A 17,280-nucleotide genomic window follows, 5' to 3' on the forward strand; every position below is an offset into this window, starting at 1 on the left:
TGAAGTCTTCTGTGGCCAGTGGTCATTGTCAAATCCACACCTGACTCCTGAAGTGTGCTTCTGATCTGTCGGACAGGTGTTTGGGGATTTTTCTTTATTATAGGGAGAATTCTTCTGTCATCAACTGTCTTACTTGGCCTGCCAGTCCCTTTGTGATTAGTAAGCTCACCAGTGCTCTCTTTCTTCCGAATGATGTTCCAAACAGTTGATTTTGGTAAACCTAAGGTTTGGCTGCTGTCTGTAACAGTTTTATTCTTGTTTCTCAGTCTCATAATAGCTTCTTTGGCTTTCATTGGCACAACTTTGGTCCTCATGTTGATAAACAGCAATTAAAGTTTCCAAAGGTGATGGAAAGACTGGAGAGGAAAGACTAAGTGCTGAGAGCTCTTTTATACCCGCATTGTGGCAATTAAACACACCTGAGCAATTATAAACGCCTGTGAAGTCATGTGTCCCAAACATTATGGTGCCCTGAAATGGGGGGACTATGTATAAACACTGCTGTAATTTCTACATGGTGAATCGAAAATGTATAAAAATCCCCTGTAATAAAATCTGACAATGTGCACTTTAACCACATGTGATTTTTTCTATTACAAATCTCAGATTGTAGAGTACAGAGGCGAATAAATAAATGATGGGTCTTTGTCCCAAACATTATGGAGGTGGTATGTGTAACTAAGAGGCCTACTGCCAATTTGAGAGACCCTCATTGAAGCTGATCAGTGCAGATCCAAGTGGGAGCCAGGCATATCCTGATTTCAGACTTAAGGATGGCTGCTGAAGCTTCAATAGCATTCAACACCAAATCTTGAGCCTTTAAATACAAACATGATTTGAAGAAAGAGTTTAGGGAGATGTAGGAGGAGCTGGGAGTACCCAGGTTATCACCATCGTCTTGAGTTGTTGACACAGACCCTGTGGGACATTTTCAGGACAATAAAAAAAAATAATTGCATTGATCTGTCTGCAGAGGCGCAAAATAAAGTTAATCATGCCAAAGAACGATTTCAGGTCAGCCTCTATTCCCATCTGGCTTGAGAACATATTGTCTGCATGTAACTGGTTATTTATCCTGACAATGGACTCATTTTTTGATCAATCTGTCCCAATATTACATAGGCCATCCCAAGTAATGAATGGGTTCAATTTCTGCAGATATACATGTCAATTTTGTGCGTAAGTCAGAAAAAATACAAAAATCACGATTGACTAGACCCTGATAATGTTGTAAGTTCAATAGCATTTACAAGTTCCAAAGAATTATCGATGAACTAATACTATTCAGCTGCCATCATTAGTACTGATCATTTCTGTCATTAAATCTACTTACAGACAAAAATAACACTGCTTCAATGAAGCAAACTCCAAGTACTGTCAAACATCACATTCCACTAACATAACCATCCCCACTTGATCCACGAACACCTTGTCTCATCCACAAACCTTCTGGGAACTTAACGACTTATGGGAGAACTCCTATAGAAATATAGTAAATAATGATCAGAAATACTGAGGTCCCTTACTTGGACATAGCCTCCTGGAAAGCTTCACTGTCCTTTGAAGGACCCAAGTTCAGCTTGCCATCAGCTTTGATGCCTTGTACTTCCTCCAAGCTGCACGATTTTATCCGCATGGAGTAGGTACAGTACTGGGGCACTTCAAGTTCCACCTGTGGGGAAAAAGGCATAGTGTGTCATTGTATGTGTGTATTTATTTCAGTGTAAGGTGTGAGGAATTTGCAATACACATTATTCTTTTAAAAATTCAGATCATCTCACATCTTATTTAAAACGAAGCTCATCATTCTTGTGGGTATAAATAATATGCAGTAAAATATAGAATTAGTGCAAATGCAAATTAATATGTGAATAAAAGTTTACATCAGCATCTAAAGATCCACAGTTTAAAGATATTAACTCATGCATTTATCCAAATTATTTTATTTCAATGTTTGGACAGCCTTTTGCTTTGTGCAAATGAAAAATGTTGACAACACAACAAATTAATTCAAGAAACATGTTTTCATCAACGTTCAGGGCTGCTGGGGACTTGAGGTCTCGAGGATGACCTGGAGCGGGGCCTTACATCATCGCCCGGCGTGGCTTGGAATGGCTGCGGGACTTTGCTAGCGCCCGCCGGGGGCTCCAACAACAAGAAGACTCGGAGCGTGGCCTTGCATCACCCGGTGCGGCGTTAATGGCCGTGGGACAATTACATCGCCCGCCGGGGGCTTTGGTGACTTTGACTCTGACATCGGGGGGGAGGGGGGAGTGCAGGGGAGAGATAAGTTTTTTTTGCCTTCCATCACAGCGAGGAGGAGATGCGGTGTGATGGATGTCTGTGTAAATTGTGTTGTGTCTTTGGTCTTTTTATTGTATGTATGACTGCAGAAACAACATTTCATTTGAGCCTCTATGAGGTTCAAGTGACAAATAAATTGTATTGTGTATTGTGTTGTGTACTTGTGAAGACTTGCAGTAGAGTGGTAGACATTGCCCAGTCCATCACAGGTACTGACCTCCCCACCATCGAAAGGATCTATAGGCGGCACTACCTCAAAACGGCAGTCAATATCGTCAAAGACTCACACTACCTTGGCCACACTCTAATTTCACACCTGCCATTGGGAAGAAGGTACAGGAGTCTGAAAATCGTGAGCACCAAATTCAAGAATAGGTTCTTCCCAACAAATAGCAGGCTCTTGAACGCTACACAACATTACTCTCAACTGCGCACTATGGACTGTCTTTGGTTGCACTAAGGACTTCTGGGTTTTGTTTTTTGCACCAGTATTGGCGTTATTAACTTGCTCATTTTGTGTTTTTATGTATAGTCTGTGTGTATAGTATTTACATGCCAGTTATATTGCTGTATATACGAATTTCATTGTTCAGTTGTTGGTTCATAGGACAATTAAGCATTCTTGTCCCTCGAGTACTCCTTGTGAAGGTTCTCCCCAGATGCGTAACACACGACTACTCTGTAAGCTGCTTCCTGGCACACATACTGAGACAAACATCAACTGCTGCTGAAAGATCATCTACTAACTGACTACTTTGTTATCCTGCAACTTGGTGGTTTTTCCTTGTTGGGAGATATTTGCTAGCAAATGCCTCCAGGGGGCAGAGTAGGTGGCGAGGATCGCACTGAGTCTCCGTGCAACTCCTTGAAAGGTTTTGTAGGGAAGGAGCACAGACTAGAATCCTGCTGCCTGTGTAATAGTCTTTCAAACATTTTACAGCTTGGAGTTTGACGATACAGCATGGAAACGGGTCCATCGATCACCCGTTCACTCTAGTACGATATTATCTCATTTTCTCATCCGCTCCCAACACAAGAGGAACAATTTATAGAGGCCAATTAACCTACAAACCCGCATGTCTTTGGGATGTGGGAGGAAGCAAGAGCAGCCGGAGGAATGCCTTGCCGTCGCATGGAAAATGTCCAAACTCCAAACAGAGAGCATTCAAGGTCAGAATCAAACCAGTTGATTTAGATAGAGCTCTTACGACTAATGGAATCAAGGGATATGGGGAGAAAGCAGGAACGGGGTACTGATTTTGGATGATCATAGAAACATAGAAAATAGGTGCACGAGGAGGCCATTCGGCCCTTCGAGCCAGCACCACCATTCATTGTGATCATGGCTGATCATCCACAATCAGTAATCCATGCCTGCCTTCTCCCCATACCCCTTGATTCCACAAGAGCTCTATCTAACTCTCTTTTAAATTCATCCAGTGAATTGGCCTCCACTGCCAATTCTATGGCTGAGAATTCCGCAAATTCACAACTCTCCGGGTGAAAACGTTTTTTTCTCATCTCATTTTTAAATGGCCTCCCTTTATTCTTAGACTGTGGCCCCTGGTTTTGGACTCCCCCAACATTGGGAACATTTTTCCTGCATCCAGCTTGCCCAGTCCTTTTATAAGTTTCTATAAGATCCCTTCTTATCCTTCTAAATTCCAGTGAATACAAGTCCAGACTTTCCAATCTTTCCTCATATGACAGTCCTGCCATCCCAGGGATTAACCTCGTGAACCTCCGCTGCACTCCCTCAATAGTAAGGATGTCCTTCCTCAAATTATGATCAGCCATGATCATATTGAATGGCGGTGCTGGTTTGAAGGACCTCATGGCCAACAACTGCACCAATTTTCTGTGTTTCTACATCTCTATCTCTATGAGGCAGCAGCTCTACCTGCTGTGCCATAATCCACCCTTCAGGTGGATTGTTTAAGGAGGAAGCGTGAATGGCATCAGTACATTGGAAGAGAATATATGGAATTGATGATACAACGAATGTAGAGAAAGACCAATGTGTATATATGATAAAATGCAATATTGGGGGGAAAAGAAGTCCTCAGCATGGTGAGATGTCCTGGCATTTTCCGTTTATATTTCGGATTTCCAACACCAAGAGTATTTCATTTCTTGAAAATAAGTACAAATCATCTGAGGGGTTTCTGAGTAAGATTTGGTCTGATTCGACAGAAATTCCAACTTACATTGCATGCCATGTGGACACCGGATCGTGAGGTGTCCGTCCCGAGTATTCCGTTGGAGGTCTCGACTTCATAGAGGTAGGAGAACACCTTCATATTTTTGAAGCGAGTGGTATGTTCTACATTAGACAAAGTTAATTCATGTTATCATTCACTTGTCGCGTAAAACGGCCTCACCCTGAAACTGATGCTACACGATTGATCACCAGCCCCGTGTGTGTATTTGGGGGTCGTAGCCAAGCCTTGTGATGCTTTCTCAATTATTATGATATCGAAGTTTGTTTTGTATAGCGAGCTACAGCTGCAACATTTCAAGCCCCCAGTAGGTAGCGCTGATCCACCAGCCGACCACAAATTTGAAACGCGGTCACAAGAAACTGTTGATGCCAGAATCTTGCGCAAAACACAAAGTGGATAAGACAGCCGGTGTGAAGAAGGTTCCGGGCCCGAAACATCGCCTTCCCATTCCCTCCACAAATGCTGCCTGACCTGCTGGGTTCCTCTCGGATTGTGTTTATGCAACAAAAAGTATCAAACTTCCACAACCATTGCTTATATGTTATGGTTCTGTGACAGTTTTTTATGTCATTATTTAGACGAATGTAGATTACCGTGTCTCTTCATGTTATTAAAAAAATGTTTTAAGGCTCTGTCAAAATTGTACAATTACCCCCGATTTTCTCTTCCATCGCTTACTAGAACAGCATTAAAATCCATTCGTTGTGGATAGTTTAATTCCAGCTGTCTAGGTTAATCGATGCTAAATAAATAAGATGCGATTTCATCTCCCCGTTTGTAAATGTGGTTGGTCTCAAAATACTTCCTGAGATTTGTCAAATGTCGGTAGTAATAGGGATGTAGTTAACACTACTTACTTTGGCATGGTGTGTAGTTTTTGTCTTCGGATCCATATTCTAGAAAATGAAGATAGATTTTAAAGTGAACAACTGTGAACAACTAAAGTAAAGGGTTTCGGCCCGAAACATTGCCTATTTCATTCGCTCCATAGATGCTGCCGCAACCGCTGAGTTTCTCCAGCGTTTTTGTCTACCTTCGATTTTCCAGCATCTGCAGTTCCTTCTTAAACTAAACATAATGGGTACGCGTTTCTTTTCAAAGTTTCGCCCGACCATATTAAATGCATGATTTTAGCAACAATCCTTTGAATTATTTCGTTAATAATCAATGTAAAAATGTGGTTTTGTTATTTATGTGAAAAGTCGAGGTAAACTACTCAAAGATAAGGGGGCAATCTTCCGATGACTTAAAACATGTTAATTTGCGTGAGATCAATTGAATAATTGTTTCTTATGTTATGTTTTAAAGGAAGTATAATTATTTATCTTCTCGTTGTAACTAAAGCATAACAAGTTTAATTATTGTGAACTAATTTGGATTAATATTACTCGGAATGTACACGAATTACTGTCTTTCCTTTGTAAGATATGAAATGTAGGTTTCAGATGAAATAAGTCAGCAATGAAATATCTACTTGAATACACAGTATATAAAATGCGGTACCAATATACCATATTTTAAATGTCATTTAATGGGTCATGAATTGTTATGAACTTACGTGCAGAAGCCCAGCTACCGAGCAACAGTAGAAGACTGAGCTTCGTAGTGCAGCCCATGTTGAGCTGCCGATGCTCCTTCCAGTGATCTTCCAGCGAAGTGACTACGCAGTTACCTGGCTCGGTATTTATATAATCAGCGGGCCAATCTGTTTGTGAAGTTCACTGCAGTTGCAAAAGTTATCGGGAGGTCCAAAGGTTACATCTGGGTATTCACGCGTTTGGGGCAATTGCGGCTGAACTCTTTTCATAAATAATTTTATAGTTCTGATGTGAAGCTACGTTAACAGCTATGGTTCCTGCTTGGGAAATTATTCGTTTATTTTTGTATTAATTATGAACTAATAATACGATTGCTGAATATTGTGGGAGGGAGGGGCTGAAGGGGGATTTAAACTAACATCAACTGGATTGGTTCCGATCTGTCATTAAACTAAGGCGAAACACAGAGCAGTTCATCGAGATAATGTTAACCACAGATAGTGCCTGCGAACGTACTCTGACTGGTTTATACGAGTGAAATTCGCGGAGGGGTGGGGAGGAGTTACTCGCTTGGCGAGAAATTGTCTGTGGCTCGTCTTGGCCTGAGAAGACTTAAATTAGACTCAGTGACAACACCATGGATTCTGTTGGATAATATTTAGGTGGATATGAACAGTACATTATAAACAAAACACATGATGGAAATCTAAAATAAGAATCAAAATGAATAGACATCCTCAGCTTGTCAGGTAGATGTGATATGTCTCAGACAGTCATCCTTGGTCGTGAAGTGGAATATTTAAGTTATTTAAAATAAACTGATTGATTAAATGGCAGTGGAAATGGTGGGCAAATAAACATTGTTCCCCATTGATGTGTTGCACTAAATTATGGATAGGTGACTTTGGGTCGAGACACTTCTTCACACCATCCACCTTCTCCAGAAATGCTCCCTGACCTGCTGAGTTACTCCAGCACTTTGTGTCCTTTTGTGTATTAACCAGCATCTGCAGCTCTTTGTTTCTACATATCTCAGAATCCCCAGAGAATGCCATTTGCAATATTATCTGGACTTCTTATCCTGGCACATTTTCCCCAGATTAATAACTGCATTTGAAACAGAGGAAATTTGGGCAAGCTGAGGTCTACAGAAATGTAAGCTGTGTAGAAGTGCACCGAAATAGAAATGTAACATACTGGAAATGCTCAGCAAGTCAGGTAGTATATGTAGAAAGAAAAACAGAGTTCACCTTTCATTTAAAAGGTGCTTAATGGGCACTGGAATAGTTAGGTTCAGAGCAATCAGAAGGATGGTTGATTGTTTCAGCAGCAAATAAGTTAAGGCAACCAGAGAAAGGCATTCATCTGGCAAAGGGGGTAAATGATACTGGTGAAGGTTAAATGCTCAGCTTGCAATTAACAGTGTAACAAATTGAGGAAGCTAGAAAGATATGGAGCAAGAGCTATTTGGCTCTTTGAATCTGCTCTGTCATTCAATACAATGATGGCTGATATCAATCTCAATACTGTATTCCATCGCCTTTTCACATACTCCTTGATGCCTTTTGTGTTTAGAAATCTCTTTCCTTAAATAAACTCAACAATTTGGCTTCTGGTTTGGCTTTGGCGTCTGTGGTGGAGGATTGCATAAATCCTCCATTTCTCTGTGAAGAAATGTCTTCCCATCTCAGTCCTAATTGGTTAAATGACATAAGAGTGAGAGCAACCTGATTTAACCACAGGAAATGGCCAGGGAGAGGGATGGAGTCAATGGGCAAGAACTGAAATTCATGATGGTGCTCAAAGACTGTGGTTTCACATTTCCCTATTTCTATTTACCAGATACATCTGAATGTGGGTCAAGCAATATGAAAAGTCTGAAGCAGTGGAAGCTGGGAAGGGGTGTGTCCAGGTAAAGCAGGGCATGGAGACACAAGGGACTACAGATGCTGGAACATCAAGCAAAACACAAATTGCTGGAGGACCTCAGCGGGTCAGGCAGCATCTGTGGAAGAAATGGACAGACAAAGGGTCTGTTGACTCTACCTGCAGCAAGGCAGAAAACCCATAGGGACCATGTAAAATGTACATCTTACTAGAACCATGATTACATCCTTGACCTGCCCAAATTCTTCATATTTCAGTCTTCATTGTTTCTTTATAAGAGTTAGAATTTTATGTACTAAGCTCGTTTAATTTATAATCGAATTTCAAAAGATCCAGGGATATGCTAGGCTAAAGCAAGTCACGTAAGAAGAAACAAAGGGGACAATATCCAAACCACGTCTGTTAAGCCAACTGAAATGCCATTGATAAAGTGGACTAAAGCAACTTGCCTGAAGTAAAACACTAAGTGCTAAAGTAAATCTGCAGGCCAGGCTGCATCACTGAAGGAAGGATAGGCGATGTTACGGGTCGAGACCCTTACCTAAAATAATTTTGCTCCAAAGGAAGCATCGGCCAATTTTATCAATCCACATTTATTCTTGACTTAATGATTGCTATAGTTACCTGTTTGTTGAGCAAACAGAGATAAGGAGAAACGTTGACATTCCTGCCATTAACATGACCCTAGCTGGCCTAAATAAGAGTCCTGTTGGTGTTGTTTAGATGCTAGAAGAGAAACGTTGGCTTAGAAATTACTCCATGCCCAAAGTTTATGAAAATTGCATAAACAGCAAGAATGTCAGTTGCCAGGTCCACTCAGTAACGTTGCACGGCAAACTTACTTAGTCAGCTTCACGATAATGTTCTCCATTAATGGGTCACAAATTCTCTTGGTTTTTAGCATTTAGCACAGTATATGCAATCTTTGCAGTAACCTCTGAAAGGGAGTTACCATAACATATGCAACACTCACCTAACTACTGGGGGGGTGTTCCAACTGAATGAATGAGTGTTGTAATGATGGAAGAAAGTGGGAGAGCATTCTAAGGGATTTGGCGAGGCTGGTGAACAATAGTACCTGCTGGAGTCCTGCTATTTGTGCAGGGAAGCTATGGAGACCCTCCACAACCACAGCTGGGTAGTCCCGGTCAGAGCTTGCTAGGGAAGTCCCTGATGCAAACAAATGCCTGTATCCTCTCTGTCTATTCCTCAGGGCTACAGGAAAATAGAGGCTGTTTCCTCTTTTGAGCCTGGAGTTTGGGTGATCCTCACTAATTTGTGAGGAGAAAACTGAGGTGAGTGACAGAAATCAACAGCTGGTGCCTTGAATGATCTTGAGGCGAGAAGCTGAGAGTGGCTGTCTCCTGACCTCAATGAGCAAATTAACCAAACAATTTTGATTTGAAGTCTTAGGAGATGAGAACAACTCAATGAGGACAAAAAATGCAGTTTGAGTAAGAGGTCCTTTAAAGGCTTCTTGTTCTATGTGGAAGAGGTGAGGTTGTTCTAACAGGAAGAGGTGATGCTGACATTTTCACTGTTGACATTTTATGCCAACATTTCCTATTGAAAAATGAGGAGTTGAATTCTCTGGGACCAAAGCACACAAAGATATATGTAAAATTATTCTGTACTGGGCTAAGTTGGCTTTCACTGGTATAGCAGCATTTTTTAATAATAATAATAATAATAATAATAATTTATTTTATTGTCATTGCACATAAGCGCAACTAATGATAAAAATTACGAAGGTTACATGGGAAAAGTACTTGATATATATTCACAAATGTTCGATTAATGTAAGACATAATCTAATTCAATTAAAAATTTTACATAGATTATATTATTCAAAAACAAGATTGAACAAATGTTATCCAAATATATCCCCCATTTGTGAGAAATGTCTATCCCAAAACGCAACTATAACACACTCCTTTGTTTCGTGCATAAACCTTTATAGATTTTGGAGTGATATTTTCGAAATATTTACAAAATTATTCAAGATAAGAATGGAACCTAATACTGAAATGATTATATTTGGAGTAATGGAAGATGGGAATAAATTGAACACATCTCAAAATTTATTGTATGGTTTAATAATAGCAAAAATATTAATACTTAAATTTTGGAAAAATACATCAATACCAACGTTTAAAATGTGGATTGCAAGTATGTTGGACACCGCACATCTTGAGGAAATGCGATTCCTCCTAATGGATAAATCAGACCAATTCATAACGAGTTGGTCTCCGTTTGTCGTCTTTTTGAAATCATATGGTGCAACACAATTGTAAAAACTAACTGTTTCAGGACTGGACGAGGGATGGTCAAGATTATAAACAATGATCTCCTTACCTTTTTTTTTGTTTTGTTTTTTTTTTGTTTCTTTTTTTTTTTTAATGTCTTATTCTCTTTTTTCTATTTTCTTTTCTTCAACTTTCTTCACTCATTCGTCTTTTTTCTTTTTCTTCACACACTATATATCTCACGCCTTTCTATCCTTTACTATCTAATTTCTTTTTCTTATTCTCACCTTTCTTTATTATAACAAAAAAAATAAGAAGCTGTACATAAAATGTATTATGAAAATATATATTAGGCACTTTGGTGCCATATGATTGTACTTCTAATAAAATAATTTTATTTTTTTTAAAAACATAAGCGCAACGAGATTTGGCATGCAGCGTCCATCCAATGTCATAACATAAATAACTAATAACATTTAGATTTAGATACCCCAAGAACATGGTTTGTAAAAGAACAGTAAAATAGTTAAAACAGTTCAAACAGACTAAAGTGCAGATGTGTCTGTGCGACGTGACCATCCGAGGGAGACAGTCCATGGGGGGTGGGGGGCACTCAGCAGGGCCGGTTCAGAGCCGCTATAGCTCTGGGAATGAAGCTGTTCCTGAGTCTGGAGGTTCGGGCGTAGAAGGCCTTGTAACGTCTGCCGGAGGGAAGTAGTTCGAACAGTCCATTACAAGGGTGTGAGGAGTCTTTATGGATGCTGACGGCCTTCCTGAGGCACCGTGTATGGTAGATGCCCTCCAAGGCTGGTAGCGGTGTCCCAATAATCTTCTGCACTCTGTGGACGACGCGCTGAAGAGCTCTCCTCTCCGCCTCCGTGCAGCTGAGATACCACACAGAGATGCCATACGTTAATATGCTCTCTGTGGTGCAGCGGTAGAAGGTTGTCAGCAGCTGTTGGGGCAGACCAGTCTTTTTTAATGTCCTCAGGAAGAACAGTCGTTGCTGTGCCTTCTTGACCAGCGCAGCGGTGTTGGTGGACCATGTGAGGTCCTCTGAAATGTGAGTGCCCAGAAACTTAAAGCTGGACACTCTCTCCACACTCTCCCCTAGATGGAGAAGCAACGTGAATGTCCAGCTTACTGTCTGGTAAAAATTCCAAGCTAACTCACAAACTGGTGAGTGTAGAGACCATGGGATAAGTGGGGTGGTGGACGTCCAATAGTGGGATGGTGGGTCTATGGCTGGAACAAATTCTAGTCTTGAATTGGCCCACGGTGTATAGAGGACACATACAAAAGCCAAATTAAAAACAGATTTAGGATAAATTTTACTTCTAGACTAGAAAGGAGGCCCAATCCATGTCATGAGATTTCTATACTTAAAGAAAGCTACAACGCGGTGTATATTATGGTTGTCCTTCCATATCATGTTGGCTTGAGAACTAATGCAAATTTGTTGGCAGGTCATTGCTTCAATTTTCCACTAACGACATCTCATTTATGCTGGGCCATCCCAGTTAAATTCAGGCTCCATATCTTGCTTGCTCAAAGTGCCCAAAACAGCTGCATAAGTGCTTTACAATCAAAGAGAGATAATGTACCATGCCGTACTGCAACTCCAATAAAGAATACAAAAAAAGGCCAGAAGTCAATGATATCAGCAATTATCAGATGCTGCATTTTCAACTGCCTTTAATTTTGATATAGGCTTACAAGTTATTGTCAGTTTCAGGAGCAAAATTGCTTTGTGTACCATTTTTTTTTTTTTTACCCCATGTAGATTGATAATAAGTGCATTAAATATAACTTAAAACTTGTTTCAAATGTTCCTCCACATCTCCTGGCACAACTACAACATTTTAAACTATTTATTTACGATCAGTGCTGGATGAACAAATCTCCTGTGACTACCCTTCTTCTGGTTAAGCAATGTCTTGATATTTTCATTCTTATTTTCAAAATCCTCTTTACTTTAACCTCTCCTGTCTCTGTAATCTCTGGATCCAAAATATGCTAATGGATCACATCATTCAGGTCTTTTGCTTATCTCCTTATTCATCAGCAGGTTTATTAGTTCCCATACAATTGGCTAGCAATGCAAGTTCTTGAATTCCCTCCCTGAACCTCGCCAACGCCATGCCTCTCTCCTCTTCAAAACTGTCCTTAAAACCTTTCCTTCCCAAACTGTTTGATCATTCCCTTGATATTTTCTAAATGACTGGACAGCATTTTCAACACTCCGTTGTCTTCAACACCTGTTTTTTGACGTTATACGTGCTATAGAAATTGAAGTTACTGTTATGCTTTCTTAATTTTGTGCATCTGCAGCCTAATTTTAATTCCACAAGATGAGTGAAGATTACAAAAAACACAATTCCCTGATCACTATGGCAGGTTGTAGACAAGGAAAACCAGGGCAGAGTACTGCTCACTGAATGCTTACCAAACTGGATTTAATTAAATGAACATTTTGGTAACTTGCTGGTCTAAAATTCTTGAAATTCATGAAATTCTTCCTAAATTATTTGTCCATTTGGCACATCTCAAAATATTTAGTCATTGTATAAAGTATGGCATAGCATAACAAAAGTGTCTTTTCTGATCGAATCCTCGCATCCAACAATCCCATTTATTTTCCTTTTAATTAATAATCCTCTGATTCCTCATTGATCTTTTACACTAACGCCCCCAAAATGTCACCACTAAACCTCACGACCCATGATATTTTAGCAAAGATTTCAATAACTATTTCAATGGCATAGCATTGGATACTCTGTATTTAGCTAGTTTAGTTCTTTTAAGAATGAGAATTGTTCTCTGAATTTGTTCACAGACAAATTGACCTCCAAACCAAACGGTGCCCATAGGTTAAGCAAAACAAGTGGACACCAAGTAATCTTTAAGGAGAGGTTGAGCCAGGTAATAGCACAATTGAAGTGTTCTGCAAGCATGACAGAGCTATCAGTTGAGCAATGAATTTATCACATGGCAGGTCAGTTGAAGAGGATGACTAAGATCACACAAGGGCCTTACAACAAATACAAGAGTTATTTTACTTCGGAGTCACGTGAGTGACTACATGAAGAACCCCGCCAGGATGCATGCGTGTCATATCGCTTTCACGCTTGCGAAACGACAGGCGGGGTGGAGCGTTCCCCCGCAGCGGTAAGTTTGAAACCGCGACCTGCAGGTAAGTGATTTACTCTGCGGTAGTTTTTGTCCCCGCGCTGTTTTTACACAGGGGGGGGAAGCTGGACAAAATAGTGTCCACAAGTGCTGCGAGTGAAGCTGGCTGGGGAGGACCGCGAAGTTGCGGGAGCCAGCAGCAGCTGAAGGCACAAGCCCCGTAAGGGATCAGCTGTGCCGACTTTTGGTCCCGCGCCGGCCAGAACACCACGGCCGGGCGGGAGACTATTCAGAATGGGGCCATCGACTTTTGACAAGTCGAAAACGGCAGGAGGCGGGGTGGAACGACGTTCCCCCGTAGCGACAATTTAAACCTGGACCTGCAGGTAAGAGTAGGTATGTTGCAAAGCCTACCTGAAGCGTCGCTGAAAATCTGTCGCTGCGGGTGTGCGCGATTTTGGCGCCGTTTAGAGGGGGCGGGTTTAAAACGCGATTTTCTCTAGGCTGTTCCAATCGAAGATGTTCAGCCTTGTAAAATATTAACGAAAAATCGCTGAAAGACCCCGTCGCAAAAGCTATTATTAGTTTTAAAGGCCTTGAATAATAGTTATAGTAGTTTAAAAATCAATCTCTAAACCCGCGACCACCAGCAACCGCAGGGTCTCATAAAGCAGACAACTGAAGGAAGGCTGTATATTTTTACATTAAAAAGGGCTTCTAAAGATCCCTTTATACAAAGTTTAATATTGCGAGTAGCTCATTTTGGGCCCATTATATCCCGCAGTATTTTTCTCGGCATTTGGGGCACAAATCTACCACAATGTGAACGTTCTAAACCAGCGCGTTCACAGGATCCCACTGGAAAGCTGATTTAAATGGGCATTTATTTACAGCAATTGAACACTAAATTCCTTCCATTTGGTCTATAAATTAATGTAAATGAGATTTAAAAATCATGTTTTATTGTGAATTATTTGTGAATATTATTTGGACATTTAGGCTATTTAAAAATGTTAATCATTTATTAAGAAATGGATAGATGTTTAGATCTAGTAATTGAAGTCTGAAATTAGCTACAATTAGGTAACTAACTAATTATATGCTTTAATTTCAGGTCATCCAAGTAAGATTATTTTATATTTGTTTCAGAATGCTTCAATCTATGATAACTGAAAATTTCATTCAGTTCTCTTAATTTTTAAGAAAGTTATGGGCTTTTGACTGTTCACGATCACAGCTTTTTTGTTATGTCCATAGAAAATCAATAGGGAACAAGATGCTCATTTCCGAGTATGAAAATGGCCATAACTTTTTAAATACTTGAGATATGAAAGTGAATTAGGTGTCAAATTAAACTTATTTTTATGCTTTATCTGATGGGATAAATTGCAGACTTGATTTTTAAAATCTCAAAATTTTGTAACATTGCTAGTAAGAGCTGCGGTCTTTTTGTGTTTTCCCATGCTGATTACAGGTGGAGAAACCAACGGGCTGCGACAAAGCTGGTGGGCTAGCAGCGGCCAGTGGCACTTGAATCACCTATAATGGGATCAGCTGTGCCCGATGTCACCTCCGCACCGGCCAGATCCACTCCGCGGCCGGGCGGTAAGGCGACAAAAAACCATCAAAGTCGTGGACTCAGAGGAGTCCGACTTTGAGCAGCCGCGGGTGGCCAGCGACCGTGAGCGCTGGAGCCGGATGGAGCGGTGTGTGGAGCATTTGCTCCAACATGACAGGCTCCGGGAGATGGAGTCGAGTCACTGTGGGCCCTATGTAAAACCCACAGCAGCACCTCTTGCAGGGCTGCACAGTGCTTCTCCCTCGTCAGAGGGGAGTACTGGGGGTCAGTTCTGGGCTGATCCTGAAGAGGGGTTTGCAGAATAGAAATCAAGTGTGCAGGGGGTGCAGGAACGTGAAAATCTACAGGACATGGTGTCCAACTTCATACAGCCAGACCAGACTGGCCAAAACCTGGAGGACACCTGACACCGGGTAACTGTATATCCCGGAATGTTTCCTGTCGTAAATAATTGTATATGGAAACTCCTAAACAGCGGGGATAACAGCTTTCACCCGCACAGTGGATGAGAAGGACATGTCGCAGGACCAACAGGATGCACTGGCACTGCTTTGCAACACACGGCCATAGACAAGCACCCTTACGCACCCACCAGTAGAACAAGACCGACTGGTGAAAGCTCGAAGGTCCGGTACACCAAACATGAGTCTTTCTTAGGCCATGGCCCAGACCGGCCTTCTTGGAAGATACGCAAACCTCCAACATCAACCAAACCACAAACCCAGACACCGACGCCTCAACATCAACGAAGGATTTACAAAAAGAAGTAAACCTGCCACTGGTAACTATGGAGGTAGGTGGGTCTGGTTCCCTACAAATTGCAGGGAGCATGGAGGTTTGGGGGGGGGGAGATTACTCTCCTTTCTGGATGCATGGAGTATGTTAACTACTGATACTTATATTTAAGCAGTATCCAGGGATAAACAATATCTTTACCAAAATCAAAAAAGATGGTGGTTGTCGCATCATCATAGATCTTACCAAATTGAATACATTTGTACAATATATTCATTTCAAAATGGAAACCTTTGTTACTGCTAAACAATTGATTTCCAAAGGTTACTTCATGGCTAGCATCGATTAAAAAATGCTTACTAGTCAGTGCCTATACGAGGTGACCACAGATGTTACTTAAAATTCAACTGGATGGGACAGAGTTGGCAATATAGAGCGCTGCCAAATGGGTTAACATCAGCCCCAGGCTGTTCACTAAAATTTTGAAACCAGCCCTAGCGTTTCTACGGAAACAAAAACACATGGTCATGGCATATCTAGATGACATACTTATTGTGGGCAAAACTTTGGAATTGGCCAAACAAACTGTAACAGCCACAAAACAGTTATTTGAAAAACTGGGGTTTATTATCCATCCAGTTAAATCTAAATTAACGCCTTCCACTACTATGGACTATTTGGGGTTCACCATTGACTCAGTTCACATGTCGGTGACTTTGCCAAAGGGAAAGGCTATAGACTTAATAGAGGCTTGCAATAACCTCATTGACATCAGTAACCGTCCATCAGATTGGTAGCAAAAGTAATTCGCAAAATGGTGGCTGCTTTTCCAGCCACACAATTTGGACCTTTACATTACCAAAATTTACAGAGAGCAAAAATACAAGCACTCAAAATCAATGCTGGTCATTTTGACAGACCAATGAAGCTACCTATCAAAGCTATAATGGAACTAAAATGGTGGATAGATAACATTTGGCTTTGTTTCAATCCAATCATTATCAGCAACCCTTCTATGGTGCTACAAACTGATGCCAGTGCACTTGGTTGGGGTGTCACCAATTCCATCTCCAGCTGTGGAGGTAGATGGACTGCTCAGGAGGCATCATTATTACTAACACTCGGCATAAACTATCTGGAAATGTTGGGTGCATTCTATGGCCTAAAGTCATATTGTACTGGGTCATATCACCAGCATGTTAGACTACAGATTGACAATACCACCGTGGTAGCATATATCAACCACATGGTGGAAACAAATCGACATCATGTGACAATCTGGCTAATACAATTTGGCAGTGGTGTATCCAGAGAGATATTTGGATATCAGCTACTTACCTACCAGGTAAACTAAATTTAGTGGCAGACACCAGGTCACGCAAATTTAATGAAAACACCGAATGGATGTTGAATAAAAAGTATTTGTTGATATTACAGCACGATATGGAACACCAGATATCGATCTATTCGCATCCAGGCTTAATCACCAGTTATCAAATTATGTTTCATGGGAACCAGACCCTGGGGCAGCGGCGACAGATGCATTTTCGCTGCATTGGGGGGGAAATTGTTTATTTATGCATTCCCTCCTTTCTGCCTCATCAGTCGGGTATTAAGGAAAATACAGCAGGACTCTGCGT

General features: G+C 41.0%; 1 protein-coding gene across 1 annotated transcript in view; it reads right to left on the reverse strand.

Moving 5' to 3' along the window:
- Window positions 1-6,218, reverse strand: part of apob (apolipoprotein B) — a 54,925-nt gene extending 48,707 nt beyond the window's left edge. The window contains exons 1-4 of the mRNA XM_033021513.1: window positions 6,085-6,218; window positions 5,384-5,422; window positions 4,512-4,627; window positions 1,527-1,672 (exon numbers count right to left, since the gene is read on the reverse strand). Coding sequence (XP_032877404.1) covers window positions 1,527-1,672; window positions 4,512-4,627; window positions 5,384-5,422; window positions 6,085-6,142 — 359 coding nt within the window. The 5' untranslated portion in view covers window positions 6,143-6,218. The remainder of the gene's footprint in view (window positions 1-1,526; window positions 1,673-4,511; window positions 4,628-5,383; window positions 5,423-6,084) is intronic.
- Window positions 6,219-17,280: the final 11,062 nt, after the last annotated feature.

Source organism: Amblyraja radiata, chromosome 5 (genome assembly GCF_010909765.2).
Source record: "Amblyraja radiata isolate CabotCenter1 chromosome 5, sAmbRad1.1.pri, whole genome shotgun sequence".
Classification (NCBI taxonomy): Eukaryota; Metazoa; Chordata; class Chondrichthyes; order Rajiformes; family Rajidae; genus Amblyraja; species Amblyraja radiata.